The sequence below is a fragment of the Pleurodeles waltl genome, chromosome 9, assembly GCF_031143425.1.
Source record: "Pleurodeles waltl isolate 20211129_DDA chromosome 9, aPleWal1.hap1.20221129, whole genome shotgun sequence".
NCBI classification, from domain to species: Eukaryota; Metazoa; Chordata; class Amphibia; order Caudata; family Salamandridae; genus Pleurodeles; species Pleurodeles waltl.
Genome location: NC_090448.1, coordinates 233,857,894 through 233,872,374, shown reverse-complemented (window position 1 = coordinate 233,872,374; position 14,481 = coordinate 233,857,894). Strand labels below are relative to the sequence as shown.

At 42.7% G+C, this 14,481-nt stretch overlaps 1 protein-coding gene across 1 annotated transcript in view; it reads right to left on the bottom strand.

Annotated features, from left to right (window-relative positions):
• Nucleotides 1–14,481, bottom strand: part of NUP210 (nucleoporin 210) — a 462,103-nt gene that overhangs the window by 172,438 nt on the left and 275,184 nt on the right. Inside the window, exons 28-29 of the mRNA XM_069206618.1 lie at nucleotides 13,729–13,887; nucleotides 11,479–11,570 (exon numbers count right to left, since the gene is read on the bottom strand). Coding sequence (XP_069062719.1) covers nucleotides 11,479–11,570; nucleotides 13,729–13,887 — 251 coding nt within the window. The remainder of the gene's footprint in view (nucleotides 1–11,478; nucleotides 11,571–13,728; nucleotides 13,888–14,481) is intronic.

Below are 14,481 nucleotides of genomic sequence, written 5' to 3'. Positions count from 1 at the left end.
TAATGGCAGTTACTCTATCCTGAAATGACATGTTTTTACAGAGGGGGATAATCCACCTCTTTCTTGGTGTCTTGTACAAAGGGCAGAAGAATAATACATGCTCTGATGTTTCTTTACAATGTTGACAGAAAATACACCTATCGTTTGTAGCGATGTTAGAAGGCCAATGGGCGTGAAACCATTGGTAGGCAATGTACCATATCTTAACTGCAGGTATAGAGTGCGTGCATACGGAGGGATAGGGAGGTTCAGGAAATTCTCAGCCCAGGGTTCATGCTTAATTTGAAGAAAATCCATTGTTAACCTACCCGCCCTCTTTTGGTGCAGGGAATCTTCGTTAACTTTCTCCCAATATCTGCTCGCAACAAATCTCCTAGCCTTATCAGGGATTTGATCCGGGTGGTTCCAATAATGGGAAAGACCCATTTTATCCCAGGCAATTTTCATCTCTTTCAACCAAGGGATTCTCTCCAATGCCTTGGGAGCGGCTATCAACTCTCTTATAGCCAGCCTATATGGTTCTAGTTCAGCAGATTTCCATAGACGAATCCAGTAGGTAAGGGGTCTTAAGGCCGCTGCGGTTTTAATACCATTTAAGCCAAGGTCAAGCCTTAAAGGGGTCATTGGAGTGCCCGTACCTAGCCTGGAAACCTGCCTGAGGAAAATATTTTCCTTAGTTTGCAGAATGTCCAGGTTTTTATGAGACCCCCAAAGTTCCGCTCCATATAGGGCTGCTGCTCTGATTTGAACATTATAAATCTCCGCAAGAATGTTCAGAGGGGGGCTCGGAGCCTTTCTAGATCTGCGAACTAAGGCCCCACCTCTTTGGCTTATGATCAGAGCCCCTTTGTCAATTGCCGCCTTCCATTTGCCTGATGTAGATAATCTGAAGCCCAAGTAATCAAACTCTTCAACTTTCTCCAATGGGGTCGAATTCATCTTAATATTAGTACGCAATCGTTTTTTAGAGGTAGTGAATATCATAAATTTGCTTTTCTTAATGTTTACATCTAAACCAAAATCACTACAATAAGCACAGAACTGATTAATCAGGTGTTGAATTCCCATTGGCGATTTTGAAAGTAGGATCGTATCATCTGCATATAGCAGGCAGGGGATTTTTTTCCCACCTAGTTTCAGAGAATCATTTATGCAGTTCTCTAGGTAGTGGATGCAATTATTAATGTAGAGCAGAAAAAGAGTGGGTGCCAAAACACAACCTTGTCTAACTCCTTTTTTGATAGCTACAGGGTCAGTCAGCTCGCCCCCCTGTCCACACCTGATTTGGGCAAAGGTATTTTGGTGCAACTGAGCTATGAGTTTCAGGAGGCCAAATGGCACTCTCATGTTTCATAATGTTGACCACAGCAGATTCCTGGGGATCAGGTCAAATGCGGCTCTTAGGTCTATAAAGACCACATAAAGGTTACCCCCCCCCCAGGTCAACATTTTTCCATTTTATTGACATAAATCTTAGAGCTTGGTCAACTGTGCTCACTGCGGGTCTGAAACCCGCTTGTAAATCAGAAAGGGCTTCAGACTCTATAATCCATTCCTCAAGGTGGGACAGAAGATGTTTCGCATACATTTTTGGGAAGTTATCGAGGAGACTAATTGGACGGTAGTTAGCCGGAATGTTTGGATTTCCTTTTTTGAATATCGGTACAATTTCAGCCCCTTTCCAAGTAGATGGAACTGGTGCGCCTGCTGCAATAGCATTGCAGATAAAATTGAGGTAGGGAGCCCATATATCAGGTCTAGATTTATATAAATCACCTGGAATTTTATCTGGACCAGGAGCCTTCCCCCATTTCAGGGAGTCTATTGCAGCTCTAGTTTCGGAAAGAGAAAAAGAAATTGGAATGATCTCTTGGTTTGTTGAATCATTGGGGGGCCACAGAGAAGCTTCTGGTGGACCTCCATAAAGTTGCCCAAAATGCTCTACCCAAGTTGCTGAGAGAATTGTAGAGCCAGGCGCGGCTGGGGAGTCACTGTCATTATCAGCTATTAGTTTCCAAAACTTGGAAGTATTATTGGATAAGGCTGAAACCAGAATAGTGGCCCATCTGGCCTCCTCCCAACTTCTGCGTGCCTTTGAGCATTCCTTCTTGTAAGCGCCCCTGGCTATTCTCAACGTCGCAGCATGGCCTTCTTTGATTGCATCCAGGAGAGCTAGTTGTGCTGTTCTGCAAGAATTGTTGAACCAAGGGGCATTGTATTTTTTATTGGAGTTGTTAACAGTCTCTTTAGTGAAAAATTGTTTTAGGGATTGGAACAGGTCAGTGTGGGCTGTAAGAAGGCTATCGCCCTCCTCAGTCTCATCTAACCGGATCATACACTCCATATGATTCGCAAGCAAGCTGTAAATGGATGCTAGATGTTTAGGGGAGGAGGTAACAGATTCCCATTTTAAATTGCGTCTATTATTGGTTGTTGGTTTAAGTGCTTGTTTTAAAACATTCATACTTTCTAATGGAAGTGGTAGGTATCCAAATTCTATGACTTCAGGAGCTAAATCGGCAAGTTGAGCACACTGGGATTGGGATGCCTGATTTGACCTCTGTTTTGAGTTAACAGGTCTGGTCGTTTGGAAGCCTGTGATGTGGTACTACTGACAAATCTAGGAGTGTCGTGTACCAGTGTTGGCGTGCCCATGTGGGAGCTATGAGTATCATGGTGAGGGAAGTGTGACGTATTTTGTTGACCAGAAACGGAATTAACAGGAGGGGGGAAAAGCGTAAGCAAGTATCTTTGACCAGTTGAGCCATACAGCACTGCCCTTAGACTGAGGGTGTGGGCTTCTGGATGTGAAGTTTTGGCATTTTGCTTGTTGCGAAAAGGTCTATGTTTGGTGTTTCCGACATTTGAAAGTAATATTGAACTACCTGTGGGTGAATCTCCTATTTGTGTATTTGTTACCTCGTCCTGCTTAGGTCTGCTAGCTGGTTGTGTATTCCTGGGATGTATTCCACTAGCAGGTAAATGTGGATGTGAATTGCTCATTTCCATAATGTTTGAGCTAGAAGGGACAATTGGGATGAGAGTTCCCCCCCCCCCCCCCCCCGTTTTTTCAGATAATACATTGTCGTCATCTTGTCTGTTCTTATTAAGACTTTTTTGTGTATGATCTGTGGTTGAAAAGCTTTGATGGCTAAAAACACCGCTAATAATTCAAGTGGTTTATGTGGTAAGTTTTCTGTAATGAGTCCCATTCCCCTTCTATCATTAGATTGTTGAGATGGGCTCCCCAACCTGTCATTAACACTGTTGTGATTATGGCCTGTGGCACTGGGTCTTCAAATGGCCACCCCTTTGTTAACTTGTCGTGATTCCACCATTGTAAGTTTGGCGGTCTAACGACAATGCATCCTGTATCCGACCCTGTACCTGAGACCATTGTTGTGAGAGACACAGTTGCAGTGGTTTTATGTTTAGCCTTGCATTTGATACTATTTCTATGCATGATGCCATCATTCGCAATAGTTCCATGGCAAATCTTACTGTGTAAGTTTGATGGCCTGCATTTGTGATATGAGGTATTGTAAAGCCTGTATCCGTTGTGGATTAGGGTAGCCTAATGCTGAATGAGTATTGAGAATTGCACCTAGATAAGGTTGAATTTAAGCTGGCCGAAGATGAGATTTCTGATAATTGATTGTGAACCCTAATGTATGTAGGGTATCTATTGTGTATTGTGTGTGTTGTTGGCATTTTAGAATGGTGCAGGATTTTATTAACCAATCGTCTGGATAAGGGAAGACATGTATATGTTGTCTTCTGATGTATGCCGCAACTACAGCTTGACATTTTGTGAACACTCTTGGTGCTGTTACTCCAAAGGTTAGTACTTTGAGTTGGTAGTGGTTGCCTGATATTATGAACCTTAAATACTTGCAGTGAGCTGGATGTATGGGAATGTGGAAGTAAGCGTCCTTTAGATCTAACGCTGTCATGTAATCTTGTTTTTGTAACAGGGGAATGACGTCTTGTAGAGTGACCATGTGAAAATGTTCTGGCAGGATATATAGATTTGTAGGTCTCAGATCGAGAATGGGTTTGAGAGTACCATCCTTCGATGGTATACGGAAGTATAGCGAATATACTCCTGTCCCTTGTTGTGAAATGGGAACTATTTCTTTCTATTGCCCTCTTGAGTAATAGAGATCGTACCTCTTGTTTTAGTAGAATAGTGTGTTCTGGAGAGAGTCTGAGAATGAAGGGGAATATTTGGTGGAACGGAGATGAGCTATAGGCAAGAACCAGTGCAGATAATTGAGAGTACCCATTGATCTGTGGTGATGTTTTGCCAGTGAGAATGGAATTGTTGCAGTTTTCCTCCCACAGAAGACGTACGGGTTTGTGGGATGTTTGAAAGTCATTGTTTAGTGGGTGTGGAAGCACCCTTTGAGGCTGCAAAGTTTCCTCTTGCCCTGAAATTTTGTCCTCTGTAAGTGCCCTTAAATGACCTTCTTGAGTAGTACTGCTGTCCTTGCTGTGGATGGGAGGAGGAAGCCTCTGCAGTGTGGGCTTTAAAACCTCCCCTAAATTGTGGTTTCCGAAAGGAACCCCAAAATGGTGTAGTATAAAGGTCCCCCATGGCTTTTGCTGTGTCAGAGTCTTTCCTGAGTTTCTCAATGGTTGTATCCACCTCTGGCCCAAAGAGTTGCTGTTTGTTAAAAGACATATTGAGGACAACCTGTTGTGTTTCAGGTTTAAAACGTCGTCTAATTGTGATGCTGGTATTAATTTCTCCTAGCTGCAGTGTCAGCTGCATTTAGAGAGGACCTAATCTGATTATTTGTTATGGGCTGACCCTCTTCCACAATTTGCTGTGCCCGCTTTTTGTGTTCGTTGGGTAGGTATTGCAAGAATTCTTGCATTTCATCCCAATGTGCCCTGTCATATCTTGCCAACAGGGTCTGGCAATTGGCAATACGCCATTAGATGGCTGCCTGTGTTGCCACCCTTTTGCCCGCAGCATCAATTTTTCTCCTTTGTCAGCGGGTGGAGTATCCCCGGAAGACTGACTTTTTGCATGCTTCCTTGCTGCACTGACCACAATAGAATCTGGTGGTAATTGTTGTGTGATGTAAATTGGATCCGTTGGTGCAGGCTTATATTTTATTGTCAGTCCTCGGTGTTAGAACCCTAGCTTTAACTGGTTCTTAAAATATTTCTCTGCATGCTTAAGCATATCAGGAAGCATTGGTAAACACTGGTATTGCTTGTGAGTTGAGAATAGTGTATTACGAAGAAAATTATCTTCTAAATGTTCTGCATGCATTTGTACCCCACAGTATGCAGCTTCCCTAGATATTACTTAATTATAAACTGAGCTATCCTCGGGTGGAGATTGTCTAGTAGGGTCGTGATCTGGATCATTAGATGGTATAGGATCCGAGTCGTACATGTCCCATCGGTCTACAGTGTCTCCTTGTAAATAAGTATGCAAGTGTGATGGTGGTGGTGGAGCGAGAGGTTGTGGAGAAGAAGAAAGCTGTGGTGAACGTGGTGGAGAAAGCTGAAGTTTCGGCTTTTCCTTCTGCTTGAAAGTTGTTGCCGGTGGTGGGGCAGTATCAAGAGTCTCTTGAAATGCTAGCTTTTTTTTTTGTCTGTGGAGGTCGAGAAGTAATCATTTGCTTGCTATCCATAACCTCTAAAATAGGTTGAATGTCCGAATCCACTATCTGATGTTCAGAGGTATGTTTTGTGCCCTTAGAGAAAAGTTCAGTGAATGTTTTGGGCACCTGCTTCAATCAAGCTGAAAGTCCTCCTCTGTATAGGATGATGTTTTCAGGTTCTGAAGTCGGAGCGAGGTGTTTCGTTTCCAAAGCTGTTGGGCACAGCGCACTCTTCGGATCCGATGATTGTGGGCGTTGGCACGGTTCAGAGACTGAGGTTTGAATTTTTCGGCTCAACCCCGACACCGAAACAACAGTAACCTGTTGGAGTGTTTTGGCCTTTTTCCGGTGCTGAACCCAAGGGTCGGTCGATGATTAGTCTTTTTCGAGTGGAACCATGGCTTGACAGCAGTGATGCACCAAAGGCCTTGCCTAATTTTTTTTTAAGTGGGTGTTGGGGCAGGTGTACTCATACTGCGCCGCTGCTATCGGCTGGCTGTCGTCGTCTGAACCTTGTTCTGCGTTGGAGTCTGGGATTGAAACTGCTGTCTGTGCCTGCTACTCTTTGAGGGTGTCAGTGGTTGACTGTGTGTGCTTGGATGCCATCTCCAGTCCTCATGTACTTCGATCAAGTAGGGTTTTCTTTGATTGAAAAGACCGACACGCCTCACAGCTTTCCTCACAATGTTCCATAGAAAGCCAGAGATTACAGACCAAGTGCTGGTCGGTGTAAGGAAATTTAGCGTGGCACCAAGGACAGAATCGGAATTGAGTCCGATCCATCAGGCTATGACGCAGTAGGCCCGAACAGGCCCAAGGAGGGTGTGAGCGTCCAAAAGGGGGTTTCCTTGATCCAGAGGGTACTATCAGATCGAGTGCAGAAGAAACCACTTTCAAAACAATACCGATGGTATGAGAAAAGTTTGAGATAATATAGAGTTTCTGAATCGAAAGTCCCAGAGCGAGAGGGCACACGTCCAAACCCGATGGCGGAAAGAAAACATTCTAACAAAGGAGTTGATGCCCATGCGCACTATCACCGAGAGGAGGAATCACTCAATCCTGTGACTTGAAAAAAAGCCTTCTTCGAAGCAAAATAACTTGTAATGCTCCGAGCCCAACACTAGATGGTGAGATATTCACAGCATGTGTATCTGCAGATACACATGCCATAGAACATATATATGTATATATACACCCCCACCACACACACACACACATATATACACAGAGACATACACATTTACATAAAAAACCTAAAGTTAAAGGGACATAACAGTTAGGTGAAAATGTCAGTTAAAACATACCATTTAACAAAATCACTGAAATTATGATGTAATATGTGAGGTAATTAGCAGTGCATGGTATGACCACAAGTTACTTTCATGCACAAGTTATTGCTACTTGTGATAATCATAACTGGTGAAGTTCAGAAGCTTTGTTCGTTTAAAATCATGTGTTAACTTTAACGTCCCTTTAATCTTTGATTTTTGACTTTCTAAGAATTATTTCAATGTAAATTAAGATATTGATTGCAATGTGCCATGTGGATGCAAGGCCTGCACCCATCTCCCTGTGGACGCCCAGCCCAATTGTCACTCATGGCCTTTGGCCACGCACAGTGTGGGGTTGGGCACAGGGCCTGTGCCCAACTCCCCCTCCCAACAGCTGTGTATGTATATATATATATATATATATATATATATATATATATATATATATATATATATATATATATATATATATATATATATATACACACATACACACACACATACATACACACACACACACACACACACAGAGAGCGAGAGAGAGAAAAAGCAGACCAAAGGTCTGCCAAAAAGTGACCAAAACGTGTCAGTCTGTTTTTTTTTCCGTAACAGTTTTCAGGCCACAAAATGCAGGTACGTAACCAACCAAAATGGGGCCTCGCAATTAAGCTGACGAGCATACAGCTCAGTGCTTTAAAAAAATAAATATATGGTAAGCTTTCCTTGGGGGGGGGGGGGGGGGGGGGGCGGAATGGACGTTCTCAACAACTCCAGAACAGCGTTTACGCAAACACCACAAGCGTAATCACACTTGCCTGAACAATGACTGCCTTTTTCTCTGCCGTAACCACGTATGTGCTGAACAACGTATATGCGTGGTTAAAGGCGGAGAGGATCTGGAGAGGACATGGTCATGTAAGTGGGGTTGGGGGGTGGATTAAGGGCTTGGGGCAGGAGGGAGTTCAGGGTAGTTTGGTTTTTAGGGGTGAGGGGATCAGGCAGTTCTGCATTTTAAGGGGCGGGGTGGGGAGATCGGGGTAGTTATGTTTTTTAGGGGCAGGGGTTCAGGGTAGTTTGGTTTTTAGGCGTGGGGGAAATCGGGGTAGTTTCGTTTTTTGGGGTGGGGTGGAGGGGGTCGGGGTAGTTTTGTTTTAAGAAGCGAGGTGGGGGATTGGAGTAGGTTTGTTTTTAGGGGAGGGTGGGAGGGGTCAGGTAGTCTTGTTTTTAGGGGTGAGTGGGGGTCAAGTATTTATGTTTTCAGGGGTGGGGTGGGGGATTGGGGTAGTTTGTTTTTTAAGGGTGGGGGATCAGGGTAGTTCTGTTTTTTAGGGCGGGGTAGTTCTGTTTTTAGGGGCGGTGTGGGGGTTGGGGTAGTTCTGTTTTTAGGGGCAGGGTGGGGGGGTCGGGTAGTTTTGGTTTTAGAGGCGGGTGGGGGGTCAGGGTAGTTTGGTTTTTAGGGGCAGGGTGAGGGGAATCGGGGAGTTTGGTTTTTAGGGGCGGGGTGAGGGGTCAGGGTAGTTTTGTTTTTGGGGTGGTGGGTCAGGGTAGTATTGTTTTTGGGGGTTGGGAATCGGGGTGGTTTTGTTTTTAGGGGTAGGAGTGGGGGGGGTCGGGTAGCTTTGTTTTGGGGCATTGGGGGTTAGGGTTTTTTGTTTTGGGGGTGGGGTAGTTTTCTTTCTGGGGGTGGGGGTAGTTTTCTTTTTGGGGTGGGTGTCGGGGTACTTTTGTTTTTGGAGGTAGGGTACTTTTGTTTTTTGGGGTGGGGTACTTCTGTTTTTGGGGGTGGTGGGTCAGAGTAGTTTTGTTTTTGAGGGTGGGGAATTGGGGTCGTTTTGTTTTTAGGGGTAGGGGTGGGTGGTCGGCTAGCTTTGTTTTTAGGGGTGGGGGGAGGGGAGTCAGACCACTCATGCCATTCCCACATATCCCTTTACTAGGCATGCTTTTACAATGAAAAAAATCACTGTAAGGGCATGCGTGGTAAAGGCATTTGTGGTAACAATGCAATTGTTGTTCCGACTGCATTGTTTAGGCATGTTTGGTTCCAGCATTCGTTGTTCCATTAAACATTCTTCCTGGGGTCATAAATTCAATGTCCCAGAAGAATTACTGCGTTTTTGTCAATGTGCTGGGAGGCTGCTGCATTTCTCAACCCCACCCGTTCCTGTAGAATGCTGCAGTGGTCAGCCTTCAAATCCCTATCTCTCCCAGATCTGGCTGACATTCGGAAGTGCCTCAAAACCACTTCTTCTAAAGATGCTGTCTTAGCATCATCCTATATCAAAGTTCTCTCTAGGTGCTCTCTTACCTCTGCTTACCACTGTCAATGCCCCCCTTACGCAAGGCATCTTCCCAGAAGTTCTCTAGACTGGAGAGATCCTTTCATGCCTAAAGAAATCTACAAGACCCTGATAACCTCGCCAAATATCAGCCCATTACTCATCTACTATTCATCTGCAAGATCATTGAAAAATCAGTCTGTGTTCAACTCCAAAATCACATCAGTGCTACCCATCTCCTTCATGATTAACAGTCTGGCTTCAGATCACACTGCATTAAAAAGATCGGCATCTTACACATCGTATACAATGCCCTCTTGACCACAAATAAAGATGACCCCCTCCCTCCTGATATTGCTGCGCCTCTCAGCTGCCTTTGACACAATCTTTCATCCCACCCTCGTACACACTGTTGAGTGCTGATTGGAATTCACCAGCAATCTCCTTCACTGGTTCGCCAACATTTCCAACCAACATCAGTTTGTTCACTTGAACATCTTCAGATGACAAAAGATCCCCATCATATGTGGAGTCCCCCATGGTTCCATTCTGTTTCTTGTTATCTTCAACCTTTATAAAAAGAGCCACAGATATCTTCTCATGGGTATCATCAAGAGTCAGCAATATGCTGATGATAAACAACTCTACTTGAAAGTATACTCTGTTTCAGACATTCAGCGCCTAAAACACTGCTTGCACATCATCTATACCTGGTTGTCCAGCGCTTACCTAAAGCTCAGCCCAACCAAGACAGAATTCCTACTATTTGCTATGAACAACAAACAAGATACTGTACAAACCCGGCTCAATGGCATTCTTGAAGGCTTGGAACCCCACTTCACAATGCCAAATCACTTGGATTCACCTTTGATACCAATCTCTCAGTCAAGGAAAACACTAGTGAAATAAAATTGAAAAAAAAAGAGAAGAGCCAGGCACCAGCTTCCTTTTTTTAAAGAAATTAAAACTCTTTCTTCAAGAATGTGACTTCAGAATTGCTGTTCCAGTCCTTGTACACTTCAATTTAGATGGCTTTAATGACCTTCTCCATGACCCCCCCCCCCCAAATACCACATTGGCACCCCTTAGGGGCATCCTATATACCCCTACCCAGATGGCACTAAATTGGCTCTCCTTGCAAGCCCGCACCACATTCAAAACCAGCTGCATCATTTACAACCAGCACACCCCTTTATCCTGCAGACAAGCTGATGATCTCTAACAGTTCTCTGCATAGTAAGAGCCAGGATACAATCAGGCTGCATAAAAAGTGTAAAAAAGAAATAAACAAGACAACAGGCCTTTTCCATTGATGAATTCAGGGGATAGAACTACCGACCTGTACTGATTTAACGTAATAAAGAGTAGAGGACTCACCTCTTTAAATACTATGTCACAATGCATTATGTAGGAATATAGGTGGGGGAGCATAAAATCAACAGAAACAAAAACTATACCATATACGACTCGCATTGCAAAAGTGAATGCCATAGTATTGTTCTCTGTAGATGCTTGGAAGCTGATAACATTAATATTCTGTAAATGGAAGTACTTTTCCCTAAACACAATTTGTACTCATTATATTCTGCCAAGTCACCAGTGACTCCTTGTATCCATATCACTACCCGGTCTTCTGTTACACTATCAAGGAGCATCTCTTGGTACGATTTCCATCCACTGAACCTCTATGGTGTTCCACCTTTCGAGTCCTACGCCACTTCAAAAAATACAGTCTATGCCTACCACAAGCCAACGCCATCTCGACTGCCAGTTCTTCTATATCGTTTTGGTCCGATTTGAACTGAGCATAGTGACCAGCCTATGTTGAGTCATCCTGCGTTTGTAATACCTACTAAAGAGAATATCAACTTAGCCAGGATAAGCTTATCTTGTTCAGGGAGGATCTTCTTGTGCGCCCACACTGCCTTCAAGCAAAACAGTTTCTGAAGACACTCATTATTGTGCTTCAATGTGTCAGGACTATGTTTAAAGTGCCGGCATGCAGAAGATTGGAATCTGAACTTTTGCGAAAATGGGATAAAAAATACCATTACATTCTTCAACATTGTAACAAGCTAGGCAACAAAAATATACACATGAATGCATCTGAGAAAGCTGCATAAATCAACTTAAATATTCTCTTTATTTCATACTTGAGGTAGAATCCTAACACTAACAGTAATAAGACAAGAAACGGAGGAACACAATGCCAGAGGAATAGATGTGATGCGTTCTGCAGCGTGGCAACACTACGTCACAAAACATTTGAGGTTCTTCTGCATGCCATTTAAAGTAAAAGCACAGTACCTGTTTGTTTGAAGTTTTATGAATGAATTGGGTGCCATTAATATCTGTTCTCCCTCCACCTCTGGATTAAGGAGCGACAGTTTTTCAAAGACCTGAAAAATATAAGTACGCTGCATTTACTTTCTGTCCATGCATTCGGCACAAACGTTAAACATCTGGTAATATATTGCAATATGCTGAATGGCAGGAGCTACATCTGTGAAGGCCAATAACACATCTCAATGGGTTAATGTGTCTGATGCAGAGCCCTAAATGTGAGCTCGTCAATAAAATTACCAAGTTTACCCTCATTATTCAATAGATGTTATTCTTCTTTCATACAGCAAGGCCAGGGACCAGAAGGCACAGCAGCTCTTTCAAGCGAAAGAGGAGGAATCAAATGTTTCCTACATCCATCAATTATGATAACTAAATGGAATGAATGATAGCATTTTATTTAAAAAATAGGAGTTAGGATCATGGAGAAAGCAGAAAGTCTAGTTACTGATTACAAGGCAAACCGGTTACAATTGAAGTATTTTCTAAGTACTTCTGAAGTTAATGTCGTAAACGGTTTAAAAAAACAACCAAGAACAAGCATGACTTTAAGGTAGAAGAAAGGTCTCTCTGAGAGACGAGCAGGAAGTTTGTCAGATTTTTAGGTCGAGCGCACAAGCTCTTTGTCCTGTAGTAAGTAATGTGGGCTCTTAACCACACCCACCGCACACACATCACTCACTCGTTCATGGGCTTGCCTTTCAAAAATCCTTTATCATCGGTTGGCCCTCCTTGGGGCAAATTTATTGCAGCCTTACAGACTGCCCTGTTACATGGATAACTGCTTGATTGCTGATAAGTTTGACTGCGAGCAAAGTTCTTTTTCTTTTTGTATCTTTCCTTCGCGTCCATGCTCATGGTGGCCATAGCACTTTGAATCGGCTCGCTTATGTCAACTGTTTTACTTTTCAATTTATGTGGCAAGAAAAGTTCAGTTAGGAATTTACAACGATAATAGCTCTAACTCAAGCAAATGCAGGGCCCATAGCATTGAAAATGCTTGTTAGCAATTGCTTCCCGAAAACATGGTAATTCCCATCAGTTTTCTTCACAAAGATATATGTCCCTGCCAGGGCTTGAGCAACTTCTATATTTACCTGTGTCCCATAACTTGGGTGGTCTCGGATGTGTGTGATTTTTTTTTTTAAGGGTTTCTTTGCAGATATTCACACCTTACAATACCAGGGAATGTTTTTCAAGGGAAAGCTAACAAGAAGAATGATTGCAGTATTTGGGCAAAGGATCCGACAATACCCAGGAAAGACTACTGATTGAACAATTCTGTAAACTAGTGACCAAGTGGAATCCAAAGTGTTGTGGCTTGCATGAGTCCCACCTTTGCTTTAGAACACTGAATGCCTTTCAAACATCAAGATATCAGGGAAAATACCATTTTTGTACTCTTGTGACAGAAAACTCCAGAATCTCCGGCAATTTCATACCACCCACCATTCTCATACTTCTGATAAAATTATTGTATTACTTTGCTGATCATAATGTTAAAAACAGAACGGGCAGTTTCAACATCATAAATGTTTCAATAGCTAGATGCAGAATTAGTATGAATGTGACATTTACCCTGACACCTCACTTGAATCAACTAGGATTTACTTTGACATGTTATTCCTTTGTAACTTGGAGAGACATTATACACTGGAAAAATAAAAATTGATTTCTTTACATGACATCTACTACCATTGACTCAAAGTGCCACAAGATGCTTCAATACTGCCAAAAGGAATGGTAGTCAAGTTGACAATTTGTGGACAGGAGCTCAGGATTGACTGTGCTTTTTTGCTACATTACGTTCATGGGATATGTAGTAATAGAGTGCTCTGCATTTTTAACACAAGGCTGGAGATTCAGTGGAGCAATGATTTTCCCCCCATACATTGCAAACCTAGGACGTGCCACATTGCTTGGATCCAGTATATTCTCAGGAGGTTTCAGAATACTCTGCTTGAGGCTTCCAACATTTTATTTCAAAGCTGTAACACAGTGTATGTTATTATTAAGTATAAAGGGGAGGTCTCAGAAGCCCCAGCCTGTCAATGTAAGCATTTAGAAGCCAAGTTGATAATGCATTATATTTCTTACAAAACCATGCTCAACATTTTATTCTCAATGCATTTTGTTAAGTTGATTTTCCTATGAACATGTTAAAAAAAACAGTAAGTTTTTTTTTTTAGGAACATAGAGGATGTAATACATTACCTGGATCTGAATTTCATCTGACAGCTCTCTAGCAAAATTAAAAAGTTGTCTAGCTGTAGGATCGAGGGCTCTTACAACAACCTTCAAACCAGTTTTTCCCTTTGCTCTACCATAAATGTTCATGGCAAAGTTATATATCGCTGGAAGCTGGATAGAGGCCTACAAACAAGGAGAAAACAAGCATTGAGACAGGAATGATAATGAAAATATTCAAAGTGTAGGTTGCAGTGAATGAGCTTCCACAAACTTCGCTCAACATGTACATTCTAAATCGTTGCCAGTTGCTTACCCTGGTGTTGCATGGACTCTCATCATCCTAATGAGGGTGCAAGATTTAGATGGCAGCATCACCTGAATTGTGGGGAACTGAGTCCAATCCTATACCATGTGACAACTGTCGGCCTAATTCATTTCCAGCCAGCTAGCACTGCCTCATCTCCGCCCAAGAGCAGGGATGATTAGCGGCAACCGGGCACATGACAATGACTTCTCAGGGAAATTGCTGTGGATCAGATCTAATTCTTTTGCTCTCTGTTACATTAGTCACACATATGCTAAGACAAACAGAGGCAGGAAATGTTTCAATAAGGTTTATCGAAGCAACTCTATCTTAGATAAAATGGTATGAAATGCATTAATTAGAATAATAAAACACACTAGAAGCACATTGGTGACAAGGAAAGTAAAACATAGGAAAAGTTCCACCATACTGTCACTTATGAACACTACATGTGATTCCTACCTAAGCTATGT